We start from the raw sequence: 24,667 nt of genomic DNA, 5'->3' as shown, positions 1-24,667 counted from the left end.
CTAGTTGCATTTTCACAGGTCAGTAATGCTTGGCCTGAGACCGACTGCTCCACGCTGGCACCCCTGTGGCGCACATGTCCAGCTGGGCTTGTGTCTCTCTGACTTCCTGTCTTTGTCCGGTCGCTTGGGGGGGACATATGGGACTGAAGACGGCAGCTCCGTAGTGCTGTTCAAGACCACATCAGGGCTCTGTAATATGTATGCAGCGTTTGAAGAATGGTGATCATTTCACTGGGAATATTTTCAAAAACAGCATATTAAGAATTGTATGGCTTAGGATTGTATTGATTGCAGTTATACCAGAAGAGATAGAGAATTTTCTAAAGCAAAAAAGAATTTATACAACCGAAATGCTGCCTAAATCTGAGGGAAGTACATTGAGCTGTGAGAGGCCCAGTATTGTGTCAGTGTTGAGGAAGGAGCTCTCTTCGCTGTAGCCATTAAGAAGCAGCATTTTATAAAGAGGTTTTCACAGCCGCTCGTTTATTCCGGTGGAGTGGACTTGTGTTTTGTGGCTCGGCGCAGTGGCTCCCTGCCACTGCCGCAGTGAGTCACGCTGGTCCGTGCGTCTCCCACAGCCCAGGCCATCGAGCAGAGGCTGACGAAGATCGACCACACAGCCATCCACCCACACCTGCTGGATATGAAGATCGGCCAGGGCAAGTACGAGCCGGGCTCCTTCCCCAGGCTGCAGGCGGACGTGCTGTCGACAGGCCCCACCAACAACAAGTGAGTGGAGTCCCCCAAGGCAGCCTGACGTCCTCTGGCCCACCCTGTCCCGCTGCACTTATTTTGAAGATGAAAGTGGTAGCTCGTCTTATGGGAGACACTCGCTGTGCAGCCAGTGACTGTTCCCAGACGGCACGGCGATCCCGTATCGAGCCAGTCCAGATAAAACTGACTCTTCTCTGCGATTGCAATCATCGGCAGGATTCGTCGGCTGGGCCGTGTGAGCCTGCGCCCGGTATTGTGGAGGAGCCACAGGCTGCCCCTCGCTGCGTCTCTAATGCTGCCCTCTCTTGTCCCCTGGCTCAGCCGGTGGACCAGCCGCTCGGCCACAGGCCAGCGCAGGAAGGACCGTCTCAGACAGCACTCGGAGCACCTGGGGCTGGACAACGACCTGAGAGAGGTACGGCACGCCCGGCCCTGCCAGGAGCACCCCCCGGCTCCGGTGCCCAAAGCTCTTTCATTCTGCAGTGTTCTCCATCTCCTGCGGTGTCATGTCCCCTTCGGGAGCATGTTTTTCTCATGCAGTGTGCATCTGTCTCTCCTGTCCTGTTACATGCAGCTGATTTGAATGCAAAAAGGTTTCTGTGTTCCATGCGTTAAGGTTGTGACCCAATCAGTGTGTTTTCTTAATTTGCTCTTATCCAGACATTAGGCAGCCTCTCTGTAAGGGCCTGGTGTAGTGAAGGTAGTGTACAGCTGAGGTGAAGGTAGCTGTGATCCCCCCCTGAACTTTCTCTTCAAGCTCTGCGAAATGGCAGTGAGGTGACTGGAGTAATTGTGGCCGTGTTGCGCCTGGACTTTTATCTCAAGTCTGTAGGGATCCCCACTAATGACATCCTCAATATTCCCTTTCTGTATAAACGAACTGTTGAGACTGGGACCACTTTCTGCTGGAGAAATGTTTTAAAAATACTGATCCTCCTCTACACTTGGAATACAGCGTTAAGCTGTTTGGAGCCTCTGGAATTTATGGCTCCAAGGGTTTCATGGTCATAGACTAGTAGCATTTACATCACAGGTCGTAACATAAATGTGCCAGGAGATCATTTATTTCATACCTCCACACCATTAGGGCATAAAACGGCAATCCTAACAGTGCTGAAGCATCTACTGGTAAACTTCCAACAAAAGATACTGTAATTTCATCACTTGGATCTTGTGGTAAGTAAAGCAAGAGCACAGGAACAGGAAGGTGACCAACGAAAGGAGGTCAGTCAGCTTGTCTGCTAGGCTAATAGTAATCACACAGGGACTGACTCCCCCTACCTCTCCACACACAAACCTGTGGAAAGGGACAGTTCGGAGCACAGAAACTCCCACCTACTCCCATGGGAGGCACTGGGAGTACCCAACCACAATCTACTCAGAAGCACGGAGAACATGCAAACTCCACACAGACCGTGCTTGTAGCTAGCCTCTCCTTGAAAGATCCCAGGATATCAGGCTCCACACTTGGCTAGTTATTTCCAGACGGTTTGAGCACCACTGGTGGGGCACATCAGCAGCCTTCAGTGGAACACAGACCCTTTGAAACCTTTGCTGTTATGACTTTTTGTTAACGCCATTGTCTTGTTTGATTTTGAATGTGCTGTGCCTTCATCTGCATGCCGCTGCTCTTTCTTGGTGTCTCTCTCTCTTCTCTTTTCGACTGCCCATGCACTCTGGTTCTCTGCCGGTCCTGCTCCCCTCCCTCCCTCCAACTCCACACCCACCCCGACCGCAGGCGGAGGGGTGCTCGGGCCTACAGAACTCCATGGCATTCTGGGAGTGGGATCAGGGGGTGCCCCCTCCTATAAGACCTCCCAAAAAGTCCTTGTCTGCCTGCTGCCTGGTATGTGAAGGGTCTGACCCAGCGTCTCGGTAGACTGTGGCCGCCTCTCTGCTGTGTGCCTGTGTGCTAATAGTCTGAGAGAGGTGACCAGCTCCTGTACTGAAGAACTGGCATCTAGCTCAAACAACTGTCACTCTCTAGCCTTCAGTTAAACCTAAACCTCTCCTGATGTTCTTCCTCCGTCACGTCAGTATGTTAAGATCTAGAGCTCTGGTGCAGAAGGGCCAGTCCGTTATCAGGCTTCATTTGGAGTACAGTTTTTAGCAATAGCAGAAAGACATTCAGAGCTCCTCTGAATTAATCCTGATTTTGGATATTTTGTTTAAGCATCTGCTGTCCCCATGTCTGTGATTAATTCTCTAGACAGTTGTCTTTTCCGGTGGCATTCTTTGTGGTTTTTGTTTCAGGGAAGTGCTAAATGATTTCTAGACTTTTTATTTGCTACACCATTGAGAGGCATTAGAAGACTTGTACAGATTTTCTTTTCAGTCAATTTATGAGCTTTGTTTATAGTTGTTTCCCTGCAGCTTAAAAAGTGACGAGAGGCCACTCCTGTCCTGTCAAAGCTAACGACTCTGAAGGGGTGGCCACGTGCTCTTAGTACAGCAGGGCTGTTCTCTCTGAGCATGTTGCCTGTGTCTGTGCATCTGCTCTTTAAACTGTTAGTGATGACACACCTGCTTCAAAACAAGTGTCATCCCCTCTGGGAAAATGTCACTTTATTTTGGGGTGACATGTGGTTTGGTTCCGTAGTTTTCAGGAAGTTACTAAGGACAACCTCATGCATTCAATAATGTGAATTGCAGTTTGAACAGACTTTTGAAATAAAATTGCCCTTAAAACAATCCTGTAACAGCCGTCATCATGGCAGAATACAGAAAGCAGAGTGTTTTTTTAAAAAAGATTCCAGCAGGACCAGCAACCTTATCAAAAAGATCAACTCATTTTGATCTGTCTAAGATGGCTGGAGTTAATTGAAGTTGGAAGTTTGTTCAGAGAGTCCTTCTGTTCTCTGTTCATTGGCTTCTCCTTGTTGCAGGCAGTCGGTCTAACGGTGGTAAAGCTGGTCTCTCAGTGGAGGGACAGACATTAGAAATGTATAGAACCCTGAAGCAGTGAAGGGGAAAAGGAGCTTCTGTTCAAGGAGTATGCCTAGCCACGAATTGAACCCCTTGGTGTGTGTTGAAGGAATCGATAGCAATGTAGCATCCAGAATAAAGAATAAAAGAATCGTCTTTGTCTCGGTGATTTGATATGGAAAGGGTGCAGTGCCTTCCAGCAGCAAAATCAAAACTTGTTTTTGCTTCACGGTTAAGCAGTTTGTATTTGTGATCGTGAGATTCAGATGAATGACGTGTATTTTATTTTTGGTTAATCCCATATAGTTGATCAAAAACAGGCTTTGTGTTTAACCCAGTCTTTTCTAGTGGCCGTAAGTCCTGGGTCACATTCACCTGAAGTCAATTTCAGAGTGTAAAAGTCAGTATTTGGTTGCATATGCCATTGTGCAATAACTGCATGAAGACTGCAACCCCTTCAGGTCGTCTGACTCTGTATGGTCGTATGAGGTGCCTGATCTCCTGATGAGCACCTTGTTTGTCTATTTGTTCTGTGCCTGTGTTTCTGATCACTGTCATGCTGCATGGTGAAGCACCACCTAACTAAGATGGAAGCTTCTCCATAAGAAGGCAAAATGATTCTATAAAATTCAGAATTCATTGAATGAACAATGAATTCATGCCACCATTACTAATTGCACCATTTCTAAAGATAAGTGAGGCTTCGGAATTGAATTTGGAGTAGAAAAAGGAGTCAGGAGAGGTTGGGAATAAACGTTTATGGACAGATGGGACCAAAATAAACTTTTACTAAAATGATCAGATTGAGATGCGGACACAGCAAGGAGCTGCACTTGCTTCAAGGATCCCACCTTCTCTACGAAGCCTGGAGAGGGTCATGCCATGACCTGGGTGAGCGTGGCGGTCTCTGGCCTTCTGACTTTGCTGTCCCAAGACGTTTGAGGTCACTATTATTTTTATGTCAGCCAGGGCTGCGAAGGCGGTGAGAAACGCACTGACTCTCCTGCAGGGCTCTGTCTGAAGATGACTGGCTCTATCAGAGGGGCATGTCCTCAAGACCATGAGCTGAGTCTCAAACAATAGTTGGGTGATTCCAAACTGGGTTCCAGTTAATTCCAAAATTAGTGTACAGTCGTTTTATTTTACTGTGACTGTCATAAGCTGAAACACAAAGAAACGTGGAGTGTGATCCAGGCCAATCTCTGAAGCCTGTTCAGTGAAGTGGCCATGTTAGAATGGAAGACCCATAAACACCCTGCAGCTTGTCTGGAGAGCCTGACTGGGCCTTGAATAGCAGAATCCCAACAACCACTCTGCCTCTGGGCGGCTTAATACTGGTCCTTATGGACCAATTTGTTTCACTCTCTCAGATCAAATCTTACAGCTAAGTTTGCTCTTCACGTGTAAAGTATTGCTTTATGAGATGCAGTAGAGAAAAGCTGAAAAGCACAGAGTCCGCAGCCTGGCAGTCCCGGCCTGGTGTGGGCCAGAACGTGTCCACAGCTGCGAGGAGCTCTGCCGTTGACCGTGTCTCCTCTGGGCTACAGAAGTACATGCAAGAGGCCAGGGGCCTGGGGAAGAACCTCCGGCAGCCCAAGCTGTCTGACCTGTCCCCTGCTGTCATCGCCCAGACCAACTGGAAGTTTGTGGAGGGCCTTCTGAAGGAGTGCAGGATGAAGGTGAGTGGGATTGTGGGGCCAGCCTGGGGTCGTGATGGGAGCGAGGTCTGGGGCTGCGCTCCGGGCGCCCGGTAGCGTTGGTGCAGATTTCTGCAGCTCTGAAACGGGGTGTTGAAAGGTTTGCTACCTGACTGCATGCCGTGTTCAGCTTGAGAACCTCAGAGCAGCACAGAAAGGTTCGAGACAAGAGGCAGCTGCTCATCCTGTTGTGCTTAACCAGGTGTTAGTCCTGCAAAGGCGTCAGAGCTGCACAGACTGCCTGAATGTCCTTGGCGACTGGGCACACAGTTCCGCTAGTTCCTCATGCCCACGAGTGTTCAAAGACACCGAGGGGCTTTCGGCTGAGGTTGTGTTAAGAGTTTCCTGCATTTCTATTGGGTACTGAATTTCAGAAACATACACGTAGGACATTTTTACCTGAAACGATAGCTGATGCTGAACAAAATCTTTTTCTATAAATGATTTTTTCTATTCATTTGCATCAGGTGTGAAGCTGAAATATGTGATCAGTTCCAGTTGCATCTGACCTGTCTTTTGTGACACTTTGTACGTTTTCATTTGTCTGTTTTTGAGCAGGGAAACAAATCATCCTGATGTGTATCTGTGCTGAAAGACCCGCTTAGTACATATTTATTCTGGGGTGAAACATTCACCGTGTTGTTCACAACTGTTAAACTTTTTAGAAGACTTTTTGGAAGTGACCTCTGTTTAGCCTTAACCGAACAAGCAGAATTGTAACAATTCATAATAAATAGTGTATTTCATGCCTTTTGTGCCTTTTGATGTATGTCATCTCAGGGTGATTTATAATTTGATGAACACCTGAAATGTAAAAAGACAAGCTAGCACTTCTGTGTCTAAATAAGATGGGTGAAACTGGTCACATACTGTAGAAGAAGATGAGAAGGGTCACAAACAAGAAGCTACTGAGCCCATCTGGCCTGTTGGGAGATTGGAGCTCAGTGACTGGAGGATCTCATCCAGCCATTGCTTGAAGAAAGCGACAGTATCGGCTGGGTAACGTGTTCCAGACTCCCACAGCCCTCTGGGTAAAGAGGTGTCTCCTGGTCTCTGTCTTAAATCACTTCCACACAGTTCCCACTTGTGTCCTCTGGTGCGTGTTTCTCTGTTCTTGCTGGGTTGACCTTGTTGTGGGACTCCGTGGGGGACCGCTCCACACTGACGCGTCCTGTCCTCCTCAGACCAAGCGCATGCTGGTGGAGAAGATGGGCCACGAGGCTGTGGAGCTGGGCCATGGGGAGGCCAGCATCACGGGCCTGGAGGAGAACACGCTCATCGCCAGCCTGTGTGACCTGCTGGAGAGGATCTGGAGCCACGGCCTGCAGGTCAAACAGGTCAGATGTCAGGCAGGGCACCGGCTGAGCACGGAGGGGTTGTGACCTCTGACCCCTAGAGCACACGGAGGGGGGGTGACTTCTGACCCCTAGAGCATCTTCCTTCATGTGTTTGAGAGGTCTTCACTTCCAGGAGTCTGTCACAGGGCGCATCCAGATGCTTCCCATGGGTCTTCTTCAGTGTAGAGCAGCGTCTTCACAGCCGTCGCACAAGGAGGATTCCAGTGGGGACCTGCAGTGTCCAGACATGAGACAGGTCTAAGTGTCGTATTGGACACAAGCCCTGTGTCTGCGTGCAAACTGGGATCATCTGTTTCTGTCCCACACAGGGGAAGTCTGCTCTGTGGTCTCATCTGCTCCAGTACCAGGAGAGGGAGGAGAGGCAGGAGTCCTCTGCAGGGTCTCCAGGTGAGACATCTGGGCACTGGCACAGGGGGAGAGGCCAGCCCTTCTGCCCTGGGCGCTGGGTTGCAGGAGCTGACCCTTACTCTGTTAGGACTCAAGCATTTTATTAAGGATCATCCAGAAATAAAGGTATAAATCTGATTGCATTAGTCACAGTGGTTCATCTACATCTTTATATGGACAGAGGTTATAAGATAGTTTGTTAGATTGTTCCTGTCGCATTGCTGCTTTTGCTGGAAGACGCAGATTACAGCTCATCACAGATACACAGACAAGCACGTCTCATGTTCCCACAGTTCCTCTCGGGCCGGAAAGACGGCAGTCGGAATCGGGGTTGTCCATGCCTGCCCTCCGGGTGTCACTCATCCAGGACATGAGGTTCGTACAGCGGCGCCGAGCTCTGAGGGGCACGGCCAGCCTACTGTCACACACTGTCCCTTAAAACAGGATGTCTTTTCCCCCTTCAGAAGAGCTGTCAAGTCCTGTAAGGACTGTCCCTTCTATCACAACTCAGTGATGCATGGAGAGATCATTCGTTAGTGCAGTGGCACAGGTCTGAGGAGCTCTCCATTCTCCCGGACGTCTGAGCTGAGCGGATTTCCTTAACTGGCACTCCTTGCAACCTTCGATATATTTCATAAACATGACAGGAACAATTGGTGATGGCCCTGCAGATTCTGGAAGCAGTTGCTCTTTCCCATGACCGTTTGCGGATGTCTGTGACTGCCCACTCCTGAGGCATTGCGTATAGTGTGGACAAAAGCTGATCCGAGCGTCCGGAGGTCCAGCAGGCGCACCCCTGCTGGGCTGAACACAAACGCAGGGCAAACTGACTCATGGGAAGTTTGGATGACGGGTAGCAGTCGATGCAAGATGCAAGAGCCACGTTGTTGGGAGAGGCTCTTGTTTTGTCAGAATTGTTCAGATCATTTAAAAACCTTGAACTGAGCTGCACTCTTGCACCGCGTTGTGCTGAACACGGGTCGCTTTTACAGGCACATCCAGAACATGAGCGAGATCAAGACCGACGTTGGCCGAGCGCGCGCCTGGATTCGCCTCTCCCTGGAGAAGAAGCTTCTCTCCCAGCACCTCAAACAGCTGCTGTCCAGCCAGGCCTTGACAAAGTAAGGAAACACAGGGGGGGGGCAGCCCACACTTGACATGAGCTGACCACAGACCAACAAAGCAGGAGTATGTCTTTAAAGTCTGTAGAGTTTTTATCGTCCGTGCACAGCTTCACTGTTCAAACCTTTTTTCCTTTTTTTGGGGGATTTTTACTGAAAGAATGTTCCTTATAACGAGAGTGCTAATAAGTGTCAGAATACAGGTCCTAGAGAGGAGGCAGTCAGCGAGCTCTAGGAGAGAGGTCATGGCTGTGTAGTGCCCAGAGGAAATCTGACGCAGTTATCGGTCTTCAGCAGCAATGAGTGGAAGAGCAGCACGCTTCTTAACAGACGGGGCCACTGTCTAATCAGTGAAGCCCTGGAATCCGCAGACACCAATGGATTTGCTCGAGATAAAGCAGTACAGCTGAGCTCTAAATACTTTAATCCTTTTATGTTGTTAATCACACACTGTTTTTTAAAAGAATTTTAAAAGAAAATTAAAGGGCAAACGTTTGAGAAAGCCTGAGAGCCGACAGCCGGGGTCCCCAGTTCTCCTGCGGAGGAGCGATCAGCAGCAGCAGGAAGGAGCAGTGCGATGCAGCGTGACCTGATTTTGCCTGTGCTGGTTCTGCAGGAAGCTGTACAAGCGCTACGCTTTCCTGCGCTGCGAAGAAGAGAAGGAGCAGTTCCTGTTTCACCTCCTGTCGCTCAACGCAGTGGACTACTTCTGCTTCACCAGCGTCTTCACCACTATCAGTGAGTCTAAGAGAACTGTCTCTGGCAGGAACATTGCATGCGAGCGCATGGTGTTCTGCCTTTTCAAATTTTGTGCTGTGTCCACTCATTCCTTTCTTGACTGCTGTGAGATGGCCAGAGTCTGGTCACCTGGCAGTGCGCCCCAATTCCAATTCCTCGTCCCCCGCTTGTATTGATTTGGATCGGCCCAGATCAGCCAATGAGATCACACGCTCAAGTTCAGCCAATCCGTCAGCTCCTCCGTCTAACGTACTGTCCATGACATCTTATTGCTCATGAATTAGCAGGTGTCTTGGAACAGGGACACAAAGCAGGGGCCGCTGAACAAAAATTCGAGACGGCAAGAGTCACCTCCCCAGTAACAGAACAGATCAGGCTGGTATCTCACATCGTTCTGCGCAATTAAGTGAGTCAAGTTTAAGCGTTGTTAAAATCATTCGTATTTCTATATTACATAGTGTACTACTAGTAGTACCAAGAACATAATCATACTATTGTGGAAGAAGTATAGCCAACATTACTGCCTGCATACCCAGAATTCGACCCAGTACGTGACAAGGAGGATTATTAATCCCAACCCTTTATGTCAAAAGATAACCTTTGACCTTTCTAAAGAGGAAACGTTTGTTTTCACCAAGGGGGTGGGAGTGTGGAAGATGTTGCCTAGCATGGCTTTGGAAAATAATACTCTGGCTTCTTTCGGGAAACTGCTGGAGGAGACCCTGGGATCAATTAGCTACTGAAAGGCCCGACGTCGTACACAGTATTCTCTCTTATGCCTGATTAGTTTGTTATTCAATTTTAACATGACACCCTGGATTTAACTTCGACACTTTTACTTTATATAACTGTCTTGTTGTTTGAAAATGAGATATCAGTAGAAACCATTTATAAACTATATTAGTCTTTCCTGTAGACAGCTTCTTCCAGCTGAGTGTTTCATTCTTCCATTTATAATTTAAATAGAGTAATTATTTAAATTATAAATTTAAATAATTATATTTATTAATTATTTAATAAATTAGTGCCACCACTCTGGGCGGAGTGGTGGCACTGTGGCTCAGGATCAGCGCCTGTGGCTGGAAGTTTGCCGGTTCAAATCCCGCAGCCGGCATAGGAATCCTACTCTGTTGGGCCCCTGAACAAGGCCAGGGGCCCAACAGCTTTCACCCCAGCTGCTCCAGGGTCATGTATAAATGGCTGACCCTGCGCTCTGACCCCCAGCTTCTCTCCCTGTCTGTGTGTCTCATGGAGAGCAAGCTGGGGTCTGCGAAAAGACAAATTCCTAATGCAAGAAATTGTATATGGCCAATAAAGTAATGTTATGTTAATTTGTGTCTTCTACCTACCTGTATCATGGGAAGCACATTAAATCTGTCTGGTGTTTGGGAAGCTTGTTCTAGACGCCTGTCTGTGCACAGTTCCCTGCATCTGCCTACATCAAACCGCATCTGCCAGGTGTTGCTAAGTCTTGTTTTGTCTAAATTACCTATAATATACAGTCTGGAGTAAATGCCTGTGAGCTCCCTCAGTTGGTTTGTTATTGCTTTATATTTGTTACCTAAAACATAATTAGATCTTCATGAAAGTTTTAATGAAAACTGAGTTTAATAAAAGATAAAGATAACTTTATTAAATGCATAAAACAAAGACATAAGATATACCTGGATGATATACTTGGCATAGTGATCCAACAGTAAATGTCCTTGTGTGACTTAGTATGTGAATCCTCATCCTAGGTTTGGTAACTGCTGGCACCTCCTTGACTTCAACTACTTGTTTTCTGTACCTGGTTATCAGTCTTTTGCATTTGCTTGTAACTTATTAGAGTTTTTCAGCTCAGTGACATTAGATTTTCCTTAAATGAACAGCTCCCTTTGGGTTCTGCCGTAACATCTCAACGGAGTTTTGGCTTGGTCAACTTCACGTGTGAAATTTCTTCAGCCATTCTGTTGTGGATCTGCATCTGGATCTGTTTGGGATTATTGTCTTGCTGCATGACCTACTTTCAGCTCGGTTTCCGCTGACGATGGGCTGGCCTGACGTTCTCCTCCAGATTTGCTGATACAACACTGGAATCATGGTTGTGTCAGTGATGACGAGCAGTTCTGGTCCTGAGTCAGCAAGCAGCCCCAAACCCTGATCCTCCCACCCCCTGCTTGACACTCAGGATAAGAGTCTCCCGTAGGAAGGAAGTGTTTGGTTTTTGCCACACAAAAACATTTCTTTTTTTCAGTTCAGCTTTCAACTCTTCTGTCTAGAGAACCTTCTTCCAGCAGTCCTGTGGATGATCCAGGTGCTCTTTGGCAAACGTGAGACAAGTAGCAATGTTCCTTTCAGAGAGCAACAGATTCTTCCTGCCCATCTTTCTCATGAAAACCGGTCCCATCAGTCTCTTCCTGAAGGTTGAGGCACGAACACAGACATTAGCCACAGCAAGAGAGGCTTGTAGATCCTTACGTGATGCTCTGGGGTTCGCTGTTAGTTCTTGGCTGACATTCCGGTTTGCTCTTTGGACATATTTGAAGGACAACCAGTCCTGTGAAGAGTTTTTACACTTTACTGTATGTCATTGAACAAGAGACAGCAGTATAAGTGTAAAGAAAAATATTTTTCAGAGTTTCTCTGATATCTGTTTTGATCCTACCATGACATGTGTCCAATAATCTGCATGGTGAAGACCTTTTTTGCCTATTATTTAGGACAGGGCTGCTTAAACCAATCCTTGTTTACTTGTTACCGAATGATATAACCGCCTGATTCTAATTACCTTCTTAATTGTGCTAACTACAGGTTCATTTATTATCTGACATGCACAGTTTTCTACTTCATACACCATCGTCTCTGTAAATCATTAATATGAATTAGGATGAGCAGTGGTCCTAAAATTGCTTACACTTATATAGCGCTTTTCTGGACACTCCACTCAAAGCGCTTTACAGGTAATGCAGCCCCACCTGGATGATGCGACGGCAGCCAGAGTGCACCAGTACACTCCCCACACACCAGCTCTCAGTGGGGAGGAGAGCAGAGTGATGAAGCCAGTTCAGAGATGAGGATTATTAGGAGGCCATGATTGGTAAAGGCCAGGGGGAAATTTGGCCAGGACACTGGGGTAACACCCTACTCTTTTTGAGAAACGACCTGGGATTTTTAATGACCACAGAGAGTCAGGACAGGACCCATTTTTACCTGTTTTACAGTATAGTGTCCCCGTCACTATACTGGGGCATTAGGACCCACATGGACCGCAGGGTGAGCGCCCCCTGCTGGCCCCACTAACAACTCTTCCAGCAGCAACCTTAGTTTTTCCCAGGAGGTCTCCTATCCAGGTACTGACCAGACTCACACCTGCTGGGTTTCAGTCGGTTGCCAGTTGTGAGTTGCAGAGTGATATGGCTGCTGGCCGTATATGGTCCTAATACAGGTCCCTGTGGTACTCCACTAAGACATCACCACAATTAGAGCACTCACCACTTGTCATACATTGCCAGTTTTCAGACTAAACACACATTACCAAGAATGCTTTTTGTTTGCAGTTTAAGAATCACTCTGTTTGGAGAAACCTCACCAATATCTTTATGAAAATCTAAATATACCCTATGATATGCTCTTTGCACTCATAGTATTGTTCAAAGAAAATACTCTTATACATTAAGCAAAAACCTACCTTTTCTAAATCCATGTGGTCTGTCCCCTTAGTGTTACAGGGCCATCCCCTAGTTTAGTTCTTAAAAACTGTTTCCGTAACCTTACATGCAATAAGGGTAAGATGTCCTGGTCTGCCTTATTTGGCTCAGCATTGCCACGCGTTTATGGATGGGTGCTACATCACAATTTGTGGCCTGTGAATACCCTTTGTTGCTTACTTAAATACTGTACAGTTGGTGGGACACTAGAGGGCCCTGGAGATGTGTTAATCTTCAGAGTTTCTAGCACCTGCAATGCATTGGCCTGCTGTGTGCTAATGCATCAGTTTGGATTCTAAGTATCAAGGATTTAAAAATGAACTGCGTTATTCAACATGTACACAGGATTGAAGTCATGCCAAGGAAGTTAAGTGCCTGATGTACATGTGGCAGGCCAGCGGTAACTGACAGTAGGTTCAACTGATCTGCCACTAGAGGGCAGTAGGGCCTCTTTCATGTAAATAAGTTCACATGTGGTGCATTAATTGATTAATTAGATAATTGATCAAGGGCTGAGAGCTCCATTCTCACATGGGGTTAATTTAGACTAGTCAGGTGTGTAAAGAGATTCATGGTGGTAGTTGGTGTTGGATTGTGCAGAATAGGTGTGTGTTGTCCGTAGTGAAAGGATTTGGTAAGAATATCCTAGTGCTCCATCAGGTTTATCTAGGTGCACAGGCCTCACAATCCACCTGTTTGGAGGCCGACCGGTCTCGGGGGAAATGAATGATCTCAAATCCGATTACGGCTTTGAGGATTCTGCACTTTCCTTTCCCGCTCTCCGCCTGCTGCCACTCTTCCTTTCTTCTTCTCTTCGAGAGTGACAGTCTCCCGCGTCTCCGGCCACAAGGCTTTGTGTCCCTGCGGTGAGGCTCCCCACTGAGGCCGAGCCTGGCTGGAGCCCAAATCTGTTCTCCAGAGTCTCCTTCGGTGAGGCCCGATTTGAGCCTCACCGCCTCCGAGTGCGTGTTGTTTCTGTTTGAAAGCCTCACATGGACTGAGTTCTGCTTGCCCTGTAAGGCTTCCAACAACATACATAGCACTTTCCTGTCTGAGGAACCCCGGGGTCTTTTCTGTAGAGGAGGGCCCACTTCCTCCAGCCTGGAAGTGCAGGGGATACTCAGCAGAATTGTTCCCACTTCCCCCGCAGTGATCCCATACCGGGCTGTGATCATTCCCATCAAGAAGCTGAGCAACGCCATCACAACCTCCAATCCGTGGGTGTGTGTGTCCGGGGAGCTCGGGGACTCTGGGATCATGCAGATTCCTAAGAATGTCCTGGAGATGACATTTGAGGTGAGAAGCAGTGCTTATCCCTTTACAGCCTGCCCCCCTGTTCATAAATGACTCATTTTGTAATTTGCCTGCATTTTAATTTCGTCTGCACAAATTGTTGTTTTCGATATTCATTCTACTTTTTTTTTATTTTGCTGAATCGGAATATCTTTCATTCGGGAAAGTAACCTGCTGTGCATGTCAGTAGATTTTAATCTCACTGATGGCTTGGTCACAGTAGCCATACATCAGTGCCACACTCTTGTCTTTGTGCTGCTCGGTTTTTGTATTTGTGTGTTTTTGTAAGTTGCGTGTTGTGTGCCAGCATGGAAGACCAGTGTCGTTGAGCAGACTGGTTCAGCTATTATTAGCGAAGATGGTGCTTCTGCCTCATACATAAACGTCCCACACAAACATTATCTCTGCACTGTCCAGCCCTGTTTTTAATTGTCTGCACAATTAGCCACTCTTGTGCCTCAAGCAGGTATAAAAATGAATGAATGTTCTCTTGGGCAGTTTGGACAGAAGGGACTCACACCTGCCCCTCACACGGTTCTCTTGGGCAGTTGGACTGGGTGCGTCTCAGGGGGATAATGAGAAGTTGTTTCAGGGCTACAGCAATGTACTAATTTTCTCTTCCTTTCCCAGAATGGTTTTAGGCCTCATCACACCCACATCTCCGCTGTGTTCAAGGTTAGACACCATTCTCTGAAACAGGATTTTCAGAGTCGTTAAATACATTTAGATCCTAGACATTTTGTGTTCTGTCCTGCGAACTCTTAGAATGCCTGTTGCATCCAATCAGTCATAATACATGGCAATAACATGTCAAAGTGTTTCTTCAGGAAGAAATGGTCAGCCACCTCGATTATGAAATACATCAATAGTCTTTCGGAATATAAAGCACAGTCTAGGAGAACACAAAAAGACAGTCCTGCCCCACAGTCCTTGCTTTGCTTCAGTTTCTTATCAGTTAGCTCAGAGCACATGCTGACAAATTTGTAGTAAATGGCATTCCAGGAATTTGCACGTGTGTCTCCTGTTAGTGTCTGTTGACTATTTTCTCCTGAAGCATAGTCACTAGACTAAACAGTGGTAAAGGACAATGCTCTTATCATTAATTAGCCATCAGAATAATATGTTAAAGCACTGTTTTCTAACTTATAGTGTCACACTTCTCTGGAACTTCAGTTTGTCAGTACAATGTGGCTTTGGTCAATTTTCTGCCCAAGTCACGGCCGAGGCAGGGTGTTATGGGACAGGTGCACTCTGGAGAAGACGAGCTGGGGAAACCACAGTAATAACATCCTGTCTCCTTCCGGAACCTCGGGTTCCAGTGTCAGAACCTGGGGAAGCTGACGACTGTCCAGATCGGCCATGACAACTCTGGGATTCTTGCCAAGTGGCTGGTGGACTGTGTGATGGTGCGGAACGAAATCACGGGCCACACCTACAGGTAAGACCTCCTGTTGGACACCCAGGGGCGGGGCTCTTGCCTGGGGGGGGGTCCGTCTCCCTCATTTTCCAGAACAGACTCTGCCTCCTTCCTTCAGTCAACTGGATTTCATCTCTGAAATTGAACGGGGGATTCTTGTTGTAGTTGGCATTTTGATGTATTTATTTTTTTCGTCTTTTAAAAATCTGGTTTTCTTTCACCAGATAAGTCACCCGAAAAGAGATTCAGGTTTAAAAAACTGGCCTGGCCCAGAGGCTTACAGACCACTATTACTTGGAAGACATAGTCAAGACAGAAGGAAATGATCAGTAGAGATAAAATACCAGTTAGTGTGGTAATAGTGTGTCCTAATAATACGGCTGTCAGGTAGGATTGACCTGCATTCAAGTTTGGCTGTTGCTCTGTCTCTAGGATAACATATTAAAAACATATCCCAAAATATATATTTTTTAATATGCTCCTTGATTGTTAGAGTTAGACTCGATTTTCCAGAATGTGAAGAGTAACAGATTTTATAAAGAGGTTCGAGAGCAATGTATGTCCTGGAGAGAAGATGAGTTATGTGGACATATCCTACAACCCAGTCTCTCCCCTGTCAGTGTGAGCCCCCGTGTGCTCGTGTCCACAGTCTCTCCCCTGTCACAGTGTGTGCTCGTGTCAACAGTCTGTCCCCTGTCAGTGTGAGCCCCCGTGTGCTCGTGTCCACAGTCTCTCCCCTGTCACAGTGTGTGCTCGTGTCCACAGTCTGTCCCCTGTCGGCGTGAGCCCCGTGTGCTCGTGTCCACAGTCTGTCCCCTGTCGGCCTGAGCCCCGTGTGCTCGTGTCCACAGTCTGTCCCCTGTCGGCGTGAGCCCCGTGTGCTCGTGTCCACAGTCTGTCCCCTGTCGGTGTGAGCCCCCGTGTGCTCGTGTCCACAGTCTCTCCCCTGTCACAGTGTGTGCTCGTGTCCACAGTCTGTCCCCTGTCGGCGTGAGCCCCGTGTGCTCGTGTCCACAGTCTATCTCCTGTCGGTGTGAGCCCCCGTGTGCTCATGTCCACAGTCTGTCCCCTGTCACAGTGTGTGCCCGTGTCCACAGTCTGTCCCCTGTCGGTGTGAGCCCCATGTGCCCGTGTCCACAGTCTGTCCCCTGTCGGCGTGAGCCCCGTGTGCTCGTGTCCACAGTCTGTCCCCTGTCGGTGTGAGCCCCGTGTGCTCGTGTCCACAGTCTGTCCCCTGTCGGCTTGAGCCCCGTGTGCTCGTGTCCACAGTCTGTCCCCTGTCGGCGTGAGCCCCGTGTGCTCGTGTCCACAGTCTCTCCCCTGTCGGCGTGAGCCCCGTGTGCTCGTGTCCACAGTCTGTCCCCTGTCACAGTGTGTGCTCGTGTCCACAGTCTGTCCCCTGTCGGTGTGAGCCCCGTGTGCCCGTGTCCACAGTCTGTCCCCTGTCGGTGTGAGCCCCGTGTGCTCGTGTCCACAGTCTGTCCCCTGTCGGTGTGAGCCCCGTGTGCTCGTGTCCACAGTCTGTCCCCTGTCGGTGTGAGCCCCGTGTGCTCGTGTCCACAGTCTCTCCCCTGTCACAGTGTGTGCCCGTGTCCACAGTCTGTCCCCTGTCGGTGTGAGCCCCGTGTGCCCGTGTCCACAGTCTGTCCCCTGTCGGTGTGAGCCCCGTGTGCTCGTGTCCACAGTCTCTCCCCTGTCACAGTGTGTGCCCGTGTCCACAGTCTGTCCCCTGTCGGTGTGAGCCCCGTGTGCCCGTGTCCACAGTCTGTCCCCTGTCGGTGTGAGCCCCGTGTGCTCGTGTCCACAGTCTGTCCCCTGTCACAGTGTGTGCCCGTGTCCACAGTCTGTCCCCTGTCGGTGTGAGCCCCGTGTGCCCGTGTCCACAGTCTGTCCCCTGTCGGTGTGAGCCCCGTGTGCTCGTGTCCACAGTCTGTCCCCTGTCGGTGTGAGCCCCGTGTGCTCGTGTCCACAGTCTGTCCCCTGTCACAGTGTGTGCCCGTGTCCACAGTCTGTCCCCTGTCGGTGTGAGCCCCGTGTGCCCGTGTCCACAGTCTGTCCCCTGTCGGTGTGAGCCCCGTGTGCTCGTGTCCACAGTCTGTCCCCTGTCGGCGTGAGCCCCGTGTGCCCGTGTCCACAGTCTGTCCCCTGTCGGTGTGAGCCCCGTGTGCTCGTGTCCACAGTCTGTCCCCTGTCGGTGTGAGCCCCGTGTGCTCGTGTCCACAGTCTGTCCCCTGTCGGTGTGAGCCCCGTGTGCTCGTGTCCACAGTCTCTCCCCTGTCACAGTGTGTGCCCGTGTCCACAGTCTGTCCCCTGTCGGTGTGAGCCCCGTGTGCCCGTGTCCACAGTCTGTCCCCTGTCGGTGTGAGCCCCGTGTGCTCGTGTCCACAGTCTCTCCCCTGTCACAGTGTGTGCCCGTGTCCACAGTCTGTCCCCTGTCGGTGTGAGCCCCGTGTGCCCGTGTCCACAGTCTGTCCCCTGTCGGTGTGAGCCCCGTGTGCTCGTGTCCACAGTCTGTCCCCTGTCACAGTGTGTGCCCGTGTCCACAGTCTGTCCCCTGTCGGTGTGAGCCCCGTGTGCCCGTGTCCACAGTCTGTCCCCTGTCGGTGTGAGCCCCGTGTGCTCGTGTCCACAGTCTGTCCCCTGTCGGTGTGAGCCCCGTGTGCTCGTGTCCACAGTCTGTCCCCTGTCACAGTGTGTGCCCGTGTCCACAGTCTGTCCCCTGTCGGTGTGAGCCCCGTGTGCCCGTGTCCACAGTCTGTCCCCTGTCGGTGTGAGCCCCGTGTGCTCGTGTCCACAGTCTGTCCCCTGTCGGCGTGAGCCCCGTGTGCCCGTGTCCACAGTCTGTCCCCTGTCGGTGTGAGCCCCGTGTGCCCGTGTCCACAGTCAGGCTTGCTGTTCTGTGTGCAGGTTCCCGTGTGGGCGCTGGCTGGGGAAGGGTGTGGACGATGGGAGTCTGGAGCGGATCCTGATTGGCGAGCTGGTCGTCCCATGTGCCGAGGATGACGTGGGCAAGCAGTGCCGGACCCCTCCCCTGCAGCGCTCCCCCACGCAGCCCCGCCGCCTCAGCATCACCTCCCTGGCCAGCAGGACCAGCAGTAAGTCCAGCCTCCTCCTCTGCACAGTCCCGGGACACGTATGTGGCTGTTGTACAGCTATTAATTCATAATTATTCCTTACACTTAGAACGCGCTTTCCTGGACAGTCCACTCAAAGCTCTTTACAGGTAATGGGGATCCCCTCCACCACCACCAGTGTGCAGCCCCACCTGGATGATGCACCAGTACACTCCCCACACACCAGCTCCCAGTGGGGAGGAGAGCAGAGTGCACCAGTCCACTCCCCACACACCAGCTCTCAGTGGGGAGGAGAGCAGAGTGCACCAGTACACTCCCCACACACCAGCTCCCAGTGGGGAGGAGAGCAGAGTGATGGAGCCAGTTCAGAGATGGGGATTATTAGGAGGCCATGACTGCTAAAGGCCAGGGGGAAATTTGGCCAGGATGCTGGGGTAACACCCCTACTCTTTTCGAGTAACGCCCTGGGATTTTTAATGACCCCAGAGAGTCAGGACCTCAGTTTTATATCTCATTCCGAAGGACAGCCCTGTCCCCATCACTACACTGGGGCATTAGGACCCACACAAACCGCAGGGTGAGCGCCCCCTGCTGGCCCCACTAACGCCTCTTCCAGCAGCAGCCTTAGTTTTTCCCAGGAGGTCTCCCATCCAGGTACTGACCAGGCTCACACCTGCTGAGCTCCAGTGGGCTGCCAGCTGTGAGTTGCAGGGTGATATGGCTGCTGGCATTGCCTGCCTCTTACTGTAGGAGAGGGCATGTGAAGGTCCGACAGGGCTGGGATACCCAGAGAACTACACCCAGTCCCACCCATTCCAGCTGCTGCTTTGGGTTCATCTTAAAATCCATAATGCACGTTTACACACAATCAGGCAGCATATTCCATGATTGCTACATTTACAAACGAAAAAAATAACTTGTTCTGATTAGGAGTTTCAGTAGCAGTCTCGATGAAAAGCATTTGCACCAAACATGGCTGTACCTTCCAGGCCCCCGCTCGTACAGAATATGTAGTAGTGTGTTGACATCATAAAGACAAAATTGAAATGCGTCTGGTTCTAAGCCTGGTGCTGATGTGCTGAGTGTGTCCCGATCAGCTCTCATCGCTGTGGCCCAGATTAAGCTGGTTTCAGTCCAGTGCCAGGCTGTTTAAGCTGTATAACAAATGATGAATAGGTAAGAATCTGAAACGGGCAGATGTGAGTTTTGAATGGAGAATCTCAATCTCTGCTAAATCCTTTCTGCTAAATCATCCTGGAAAATGCTGAAAGGTTTAAGGCCTCAGAGATTATTTGTGTTAAATCTGTCAAGGCAATGGACAGCTTGGACATGTCAAAAAATCTCCAGACGCTGGCAGGTGCCTTCAGAGTCATTACTGGATATATTGTTATTATTGCTCCTGTAATTGTCTTAGTTGTCAACTGTCTGCCAGTTGGGGCGTGAGACCGTGAATCCTGCCTCCGGTAACTGCTTCCTCTTCCTCCCTCCAGAACTAACGGCTGCGCAGATCCAGGAGGCTGTGGGCGAGGCTGTGAACAACATAGTCAAGCACTTCCACAAGCCTGAGAAAGAGGTGGGTTTCATGAGCGCGGTGCTGTGGGAGCAACGTGATTCCGCTGGGCTGTCCGGGACCAAAATGCTGTGTTTCTGTGGACGTTGTATGTATCCCAGTTATCCAGCACCAGCACTGTACGCTGCGTTGCTCACACCCAGCCCAACCTGCTGGCAGCGAGACCCCTGTGGTAGAGCTGGTCTTCCTGAAAGACTGTGTTTGAACTGCTGCGCGTGGTAAATGATCGATCAGAGCTGCTTGCTTGCAGTTCCAGTGTTAAGGACTCCCTGGCATGTCCTTTGCGAGGACATGCTGTATGAAAGCAACGAAGCAGTAAGGTTGTTTTGTTATCTGTTATTCGGATGAGATGCTAAACTGAGGTTCTGGCTATTGTCACTAAAATCCCCCCAGTGCAAGATTAGGAGTGTTAAGCCTGGTGTCCTGGCTGGATTCGGGGTTCGTACAAGCTGGCCTCCGTTGAGGTCCCCCTTAATTCAATTGCTGAAGCGATTTTTCACTTCTGCACGTGGGCTGCTGGTGCAGAATGGCTCCCAGCTGGAGCTGCACTTCAGTGAGAGAAGAGAGTCTCCTCCCATAATTGAAGTGCTTTGGGATCCTTTGGGAAGAAAAAACACTATATAAAGGCAATTAATTATGGTGGAAAGCATGTTAGTGGTGAGGAAAGAAAATTGCATAATTATATACCCACTACTGTGAAAATCATGACATGCAAACAAATGGCACTGTAATGGAATACTGCAGTAGGCAGCAACACGGCACCAGGGTTTCTCTAGACTCGCTGTGGAGTCTTCTTCAGGTGACACAGCTATCTACTTGAACTACAGTATGTTTAGTGAACCTGCCAGTGGACAGCACAGACGCATGGACAGAGCTCTCAGTATTACACCTAGTACCTGGTGTGGGTGTTGTAACTGGGGAGGATGATGCTTGAATCCTCAGAGGCGCTGTCACCAGGTCTGTACCTCCCAGTTTGGACTTGGAGGTCGCAGGAGATTTAAGCCCATGGTAGTCTCTTGGTCAGTTTCGGTGCAGCCTTCATGCTGCAGAAAAACAAGTTTTGAAAAATTTTACCCAGTTGGAACAGTGTGTGGCGTAAAATACGTAAGCGATTTCCGAACAGAGGTGCTGTCATTGTCCCCTAGAAGGTTATGAAATGTTTCTGGTGGACGTGGGTGGGTCCACTCGGGGCCACAGTTTTCTCTTGATCAGCTGCCTTGTCTGCTGCACTGACGCTGGAAGGAAATTCCAAAAAGCCGACCAAACAATTTCCCAGTTTGGGATTTGGAAAGGAACAAAGAACAGCCCTTACCGGTAGGAGCTTCTTGAGCTCAGTGGCCTGGCTCTTGAGGAAGGACTTGATTCAAGAGAAAGTGTTTCCCAGCTCGTTGTGGTTATCCGTGTCCTGTCCCAGACAGTGGGAGATCAGAACAGACAGTTCCAGAGGCTTGTTTTTTCTTAGCAAACAGGCTATGGAAAAGCAGGATGACCCATGTGCAGCAGAGCAAGGGAGTGTTTGAGCAAGGGGGCTTACAGGGAAGAGAAACTTTTACTCACCGTACCCCGTGCTCTTGGTCATTTTAATATCCAAAGCTGAAACAATGAAAGTGCGACCGGACAGGGTTTTGGGGATTTCAAGGACGGGTTCGGAGAGAATCTGGGAAGAGCTCAGGGGGTTGCAGTCCAGGGTGGCCCCAGGTGGAGGCTGGCAGGGGTGAGGAATCAGGTCAGTTTCCTGCACGGCGTTATTCACGAGACTCTGTCGGGCCGCCCCACGAGGGCTCGGCGTGGCTCCGGGACGTTCTCCCTGGCTGCCGGCCGCCCGGCCGAGCAGCTCCCTGGTCCCAGCGGGCCCCCGAACCGCAGGCGGGGCTGCTGCCTGACGGGCGTGTCCGATTCTCTCCGGCCTGCAGAGGGGGAGCCTCACCGTCCTGCTGTGCGGGGAGAGTGGCCTGGTCGTGGCCCTGGAGCAGTTCTTCCACCACGGCTTCAAGTCCACCCGCATCTTCCAGAAGAACGTCTTCATGTGGGACTTCATGGGTAAGCACGCCCCTGTCCCAGGCAGAGCAGGAAACACGAACACCGTCGTGTGCCTTACACTTGCCTTCTATAAATATAGAACTATATATAAATCTGTGTTTAAAGATGTTTAGACTTCTTTCTGCTTTTCTGAGAACTGAGAGGTTTCTGTGGCCGTTATTTTTAATGATGAACTAGCGCCCTCTTGTGGAAATGTTATGACAAGTCCTATATTACGCCGTCATCGGTAGTTTTATTTGCAATAGCTTTTGGAGAAGAGCACGGCGCAAAACTTTAGACCTTCTCCCATTTCTGTTCTATTTTAAATGTGTATTTTTAAAATGTTATACATCATATATAGTATCTTGTGGTCTCTTTTTGGAAGCCATTAGCTGAGCAGATGAAGTGGTGAAGGGAGAGAATTCACAGTGAAGCTACAGAAAACTCTGTGGCCATCACATTAACAGACTAGTGACTGTTTACTTCTCCCTGGAAAATACTACAGTCTGTAAGATAACTCATTTTGTTACCTACTCTTGTCTTTCTGGAAAACCCCCATTTTATCAGTCACAAAACTGGTGTTTGGAACTGCGCAGTAAAGGGCTCAGCTCCCCTTGCAGTGTCCATGAGGTGATTTTCACACACAGAGGGTCCCCAGGGCAGAGGGAATTCTGATCCTTGCTTTCACATCCTGAACGAATCGTATGGAAAAAGATGAGATGTTGAAGAGGCTGCAGTCTGGGTCTGGTGTTAGGCCAAATGTGTTTATTTCTTCTAGGTCTCTGCATCACGGCAGTCTTGCTGAGAACACTGAAGCCTTTAGAAATGATCTAAGACTCTAATTTAAGCTCATGTCTGTCTCCTTGGGTAGCAGCAGTTAATATTCTGCAGTGCGGTGGGGGGCTACACTATCTGAGTCAGTTCATGATGGCAGCTGATTAGAAAACAGATTTTCTCTAACAGGAGGCGTGATAAAATAGTTTGTGGTACTGATAAAGCTTACAGATTCTGTATCCTGCTGGAAGGTCTGTCTCTCTGATTACTGTTCAAGTGACACCCAAAACAAAATGACAGGTCCATCGGGTGATTGGAGAAATTCATCCCCCCCCCCTTCAGAATCATTGTAAATATGCTAAATAAATCTCTTTGTGGATAAACAAAGCAGGTTCACAGGTTAGGAACCAGCTGAAAAGCAGAGTGACGATAAGCCACATGCAGATAATCTGGAGTTTGTCGATTGTCGTTCGTCCACGAGCCTGGGTGTTTTGGACAGGCCGTACTTCCTGTTGCACAGGCTGACAAACTCACTGCGGCACCAGGAGGCGCTGGCGAGCGAGTAACGTCTGCTTCCGCCTTGCGTCCCTCCAGAGAGAGCCGCCGTCTACCTCGCGGGTCCCGAACAGAGCGAGGACACCGAGGAGCTCCTGGAGTCCTGCAGGACCTTCGGCCAGTACGTGCACGCCGTCAACGGGACGTCCCGGAGCATCGGCAAGGACACGAAGTTTCAGCTGCTGGTCTGTCTCGGCGCGAGGTAAGAGGGGAAGGCCTGTCTCAGCAGCCCAGAGCGGAAAAAAGGAGGAAATCTCCGCTAGAGCAAAGAGCATAAACACATGCTGGTGCCCCTCAGCTGGTGGTTGTGTGTTGCCTGATACTCTGATGGAGGAGGTTCTGGAGGTAACAGCAGGGCAGACAGTCCTTTGCCGAGTTTTGTTAGCAGCTCTGAATCATTTCCACCTTGATTGCATCTGGAGAGATGCTGCCTCAGGGATGACGGTTCCTGGAAAAGATGCAAGCAGTGATCTCCTTGGTTACCGGCAGGACTCCAGCAATGATGTCACTGCCCATCCTTTCACATGTTTTCCAGTAACTGTTGTGCCCACAGAGAAAATAAAGACCTGAGTCTATCAAATCCCAGCTTTTTTAAAAGAAGAGCAACTGCTCTTGCGCTACATTCACCCCTCTGACCTGGGAGTGTAAATCGAACAGTCCCGTGGGAGTCGGGCAGCTGGTCTTTTCTGGACAAGCTGATTTATATATAAATTTAAGAACAGGGTATTGCCGTGCAGGAACACACACCAAAGCACTGGGGCAACAGGAATCGCTTGCATATTTAAGATCACTTAAATTAAAAACAGGAGGCACTGTTCACACAGTGGGAGCCTGGAACATGCCTCCCATCCATGCTGTCAAAACTAGTACCCCAGTTTTTTTACTATTAGCAACCAAACAAGGTGGTTGTTTGGGTGGTCTGAAGTTCTGAATGATACAGTAATAAGATTATTGGCCATATACAATTTCTTGCATGAGGAATTTGTCTTTTCGCAGACCCCAGCGTGCTCTCTCTGAGACACACAGACAGGGGGAGAAGCTGGGGGTCAGAGCACAGGGTCAGTGTCCACTGGAGACTGACCTGGCAGTGTAAAGAGTGTAGAGAGTGTATGAAGAGCCCTTGTAAATAGGTGTCAGTATTTGCTGCTTTGTCCTTGTAACCTGCTGTGAACTGAAGTACCCCTCCTTAATCCTTACCCTGTGTGTGCGTGACCCCTTCGAGGAGTTTCGATCTCCGTCTGTTGAAGTCTGACGGGCGGAGGTAAATAAACGTGTTGTTGCCGGCGCATCAGGGGTGTGCGAGCTTCATTCTGTGCGAATCCCCCGGTCATTACAA

The 24,667-nt window shown here is 49.5% G+C and overlaps 1 protein-coding gene across 6 annotated transcripts in view; it reads left to right on the top strand.

Moving 5' to 3' along the window:
- dennd5b (DENN/MADD domain containing 5B) overlaps window positions 1-24,667 on the top strand; it is an 86,033-nt gene that overhangs the window by 58,794 nt on the left and 2,572 nt on the right. For 2 of the 6 annotated variants that reach the window (XM_069192873.1, XM_069192875.1), the window contains 16 exons: window positions 579-729; window positions 1,036-1,129; window positions 2,453-2,560; window positions 5,187-5,318; window positions 6,521-6,673; window positions 7,003-7,081; window positions 7,375-7,456; window positions 8,074-8,202; window positions 8,819-8,940; window positions 13,780-13,925; window positions 14,553-14,597; window positions 15,242-15,360; window positions 18,247-18,434; window positions 19,904-19,986; window positions 21,897-22,023; window positions 23,371-23,533. In XM_069192873.1, coding sequence (XP_069048974.1) covers window positions 579-729; window positions 1,036-1,129; window positions 2,453-2,560; window positions 5,187-5,318; window positions 6,521-6,673; window positions 7,003-7,081; window positions 7,375-7,456; window positions 8,074-8,202; window positions 8,819-8,940; window positions 13,780-13,925; window positions 14,553-14,597; window positions 15,242-15,360; window positions 18,247-18,434; window positions 19,904-19,986; window positions 21,897-22,023; window positions 23,371-23,533 — 1,921 coding nt within the window. The remainder of the gene's footprint in view (window positions 1-578; window positions 730-1,035; window positions 1,130-2,452; window positions 2,561-5,186; window positions 5,319-6,520; window positions 6,674-7,002; window positions 7,082-7,374; window positions 7,457-8,073; window positions 8,203-8,818; window positions 8,941-13,779; window positions 13,926-14,552; window positions 14,598-15,241; window positions 15,361-18,246; window positions 18,435-19,903; window positions 19,987-21,896; window positions 22,024-23,370; window positions 23,534-24,667) is intronic. The other 4 variants (XM_069192877.1, XM_069192878.1, XM_069192874.1 and 1 more) reach the window with 3 other exon arrangements.

Source organism: Lepisosteus oculatus, chromosome 7 (genome assembly GCF_040954835.1).
Source record: "Lepisosteus oculatus isolate fLepOcu1 chromosome 7, fLepOcu1.hap2, whole genome shotgun sequence".
Lineage (NCBI taxonomy): Eukaryota > Metazoa > Chordata > Actinopteri > Semionotiformes > Lepisosteidae > Lepisosteus > Lepisosteus oculatus.
The sequence above is the reverse complement of the archived record's forward strand: the minus strand, read 5'-3'. Positions and strand labels throughout refer to the sequence as shown.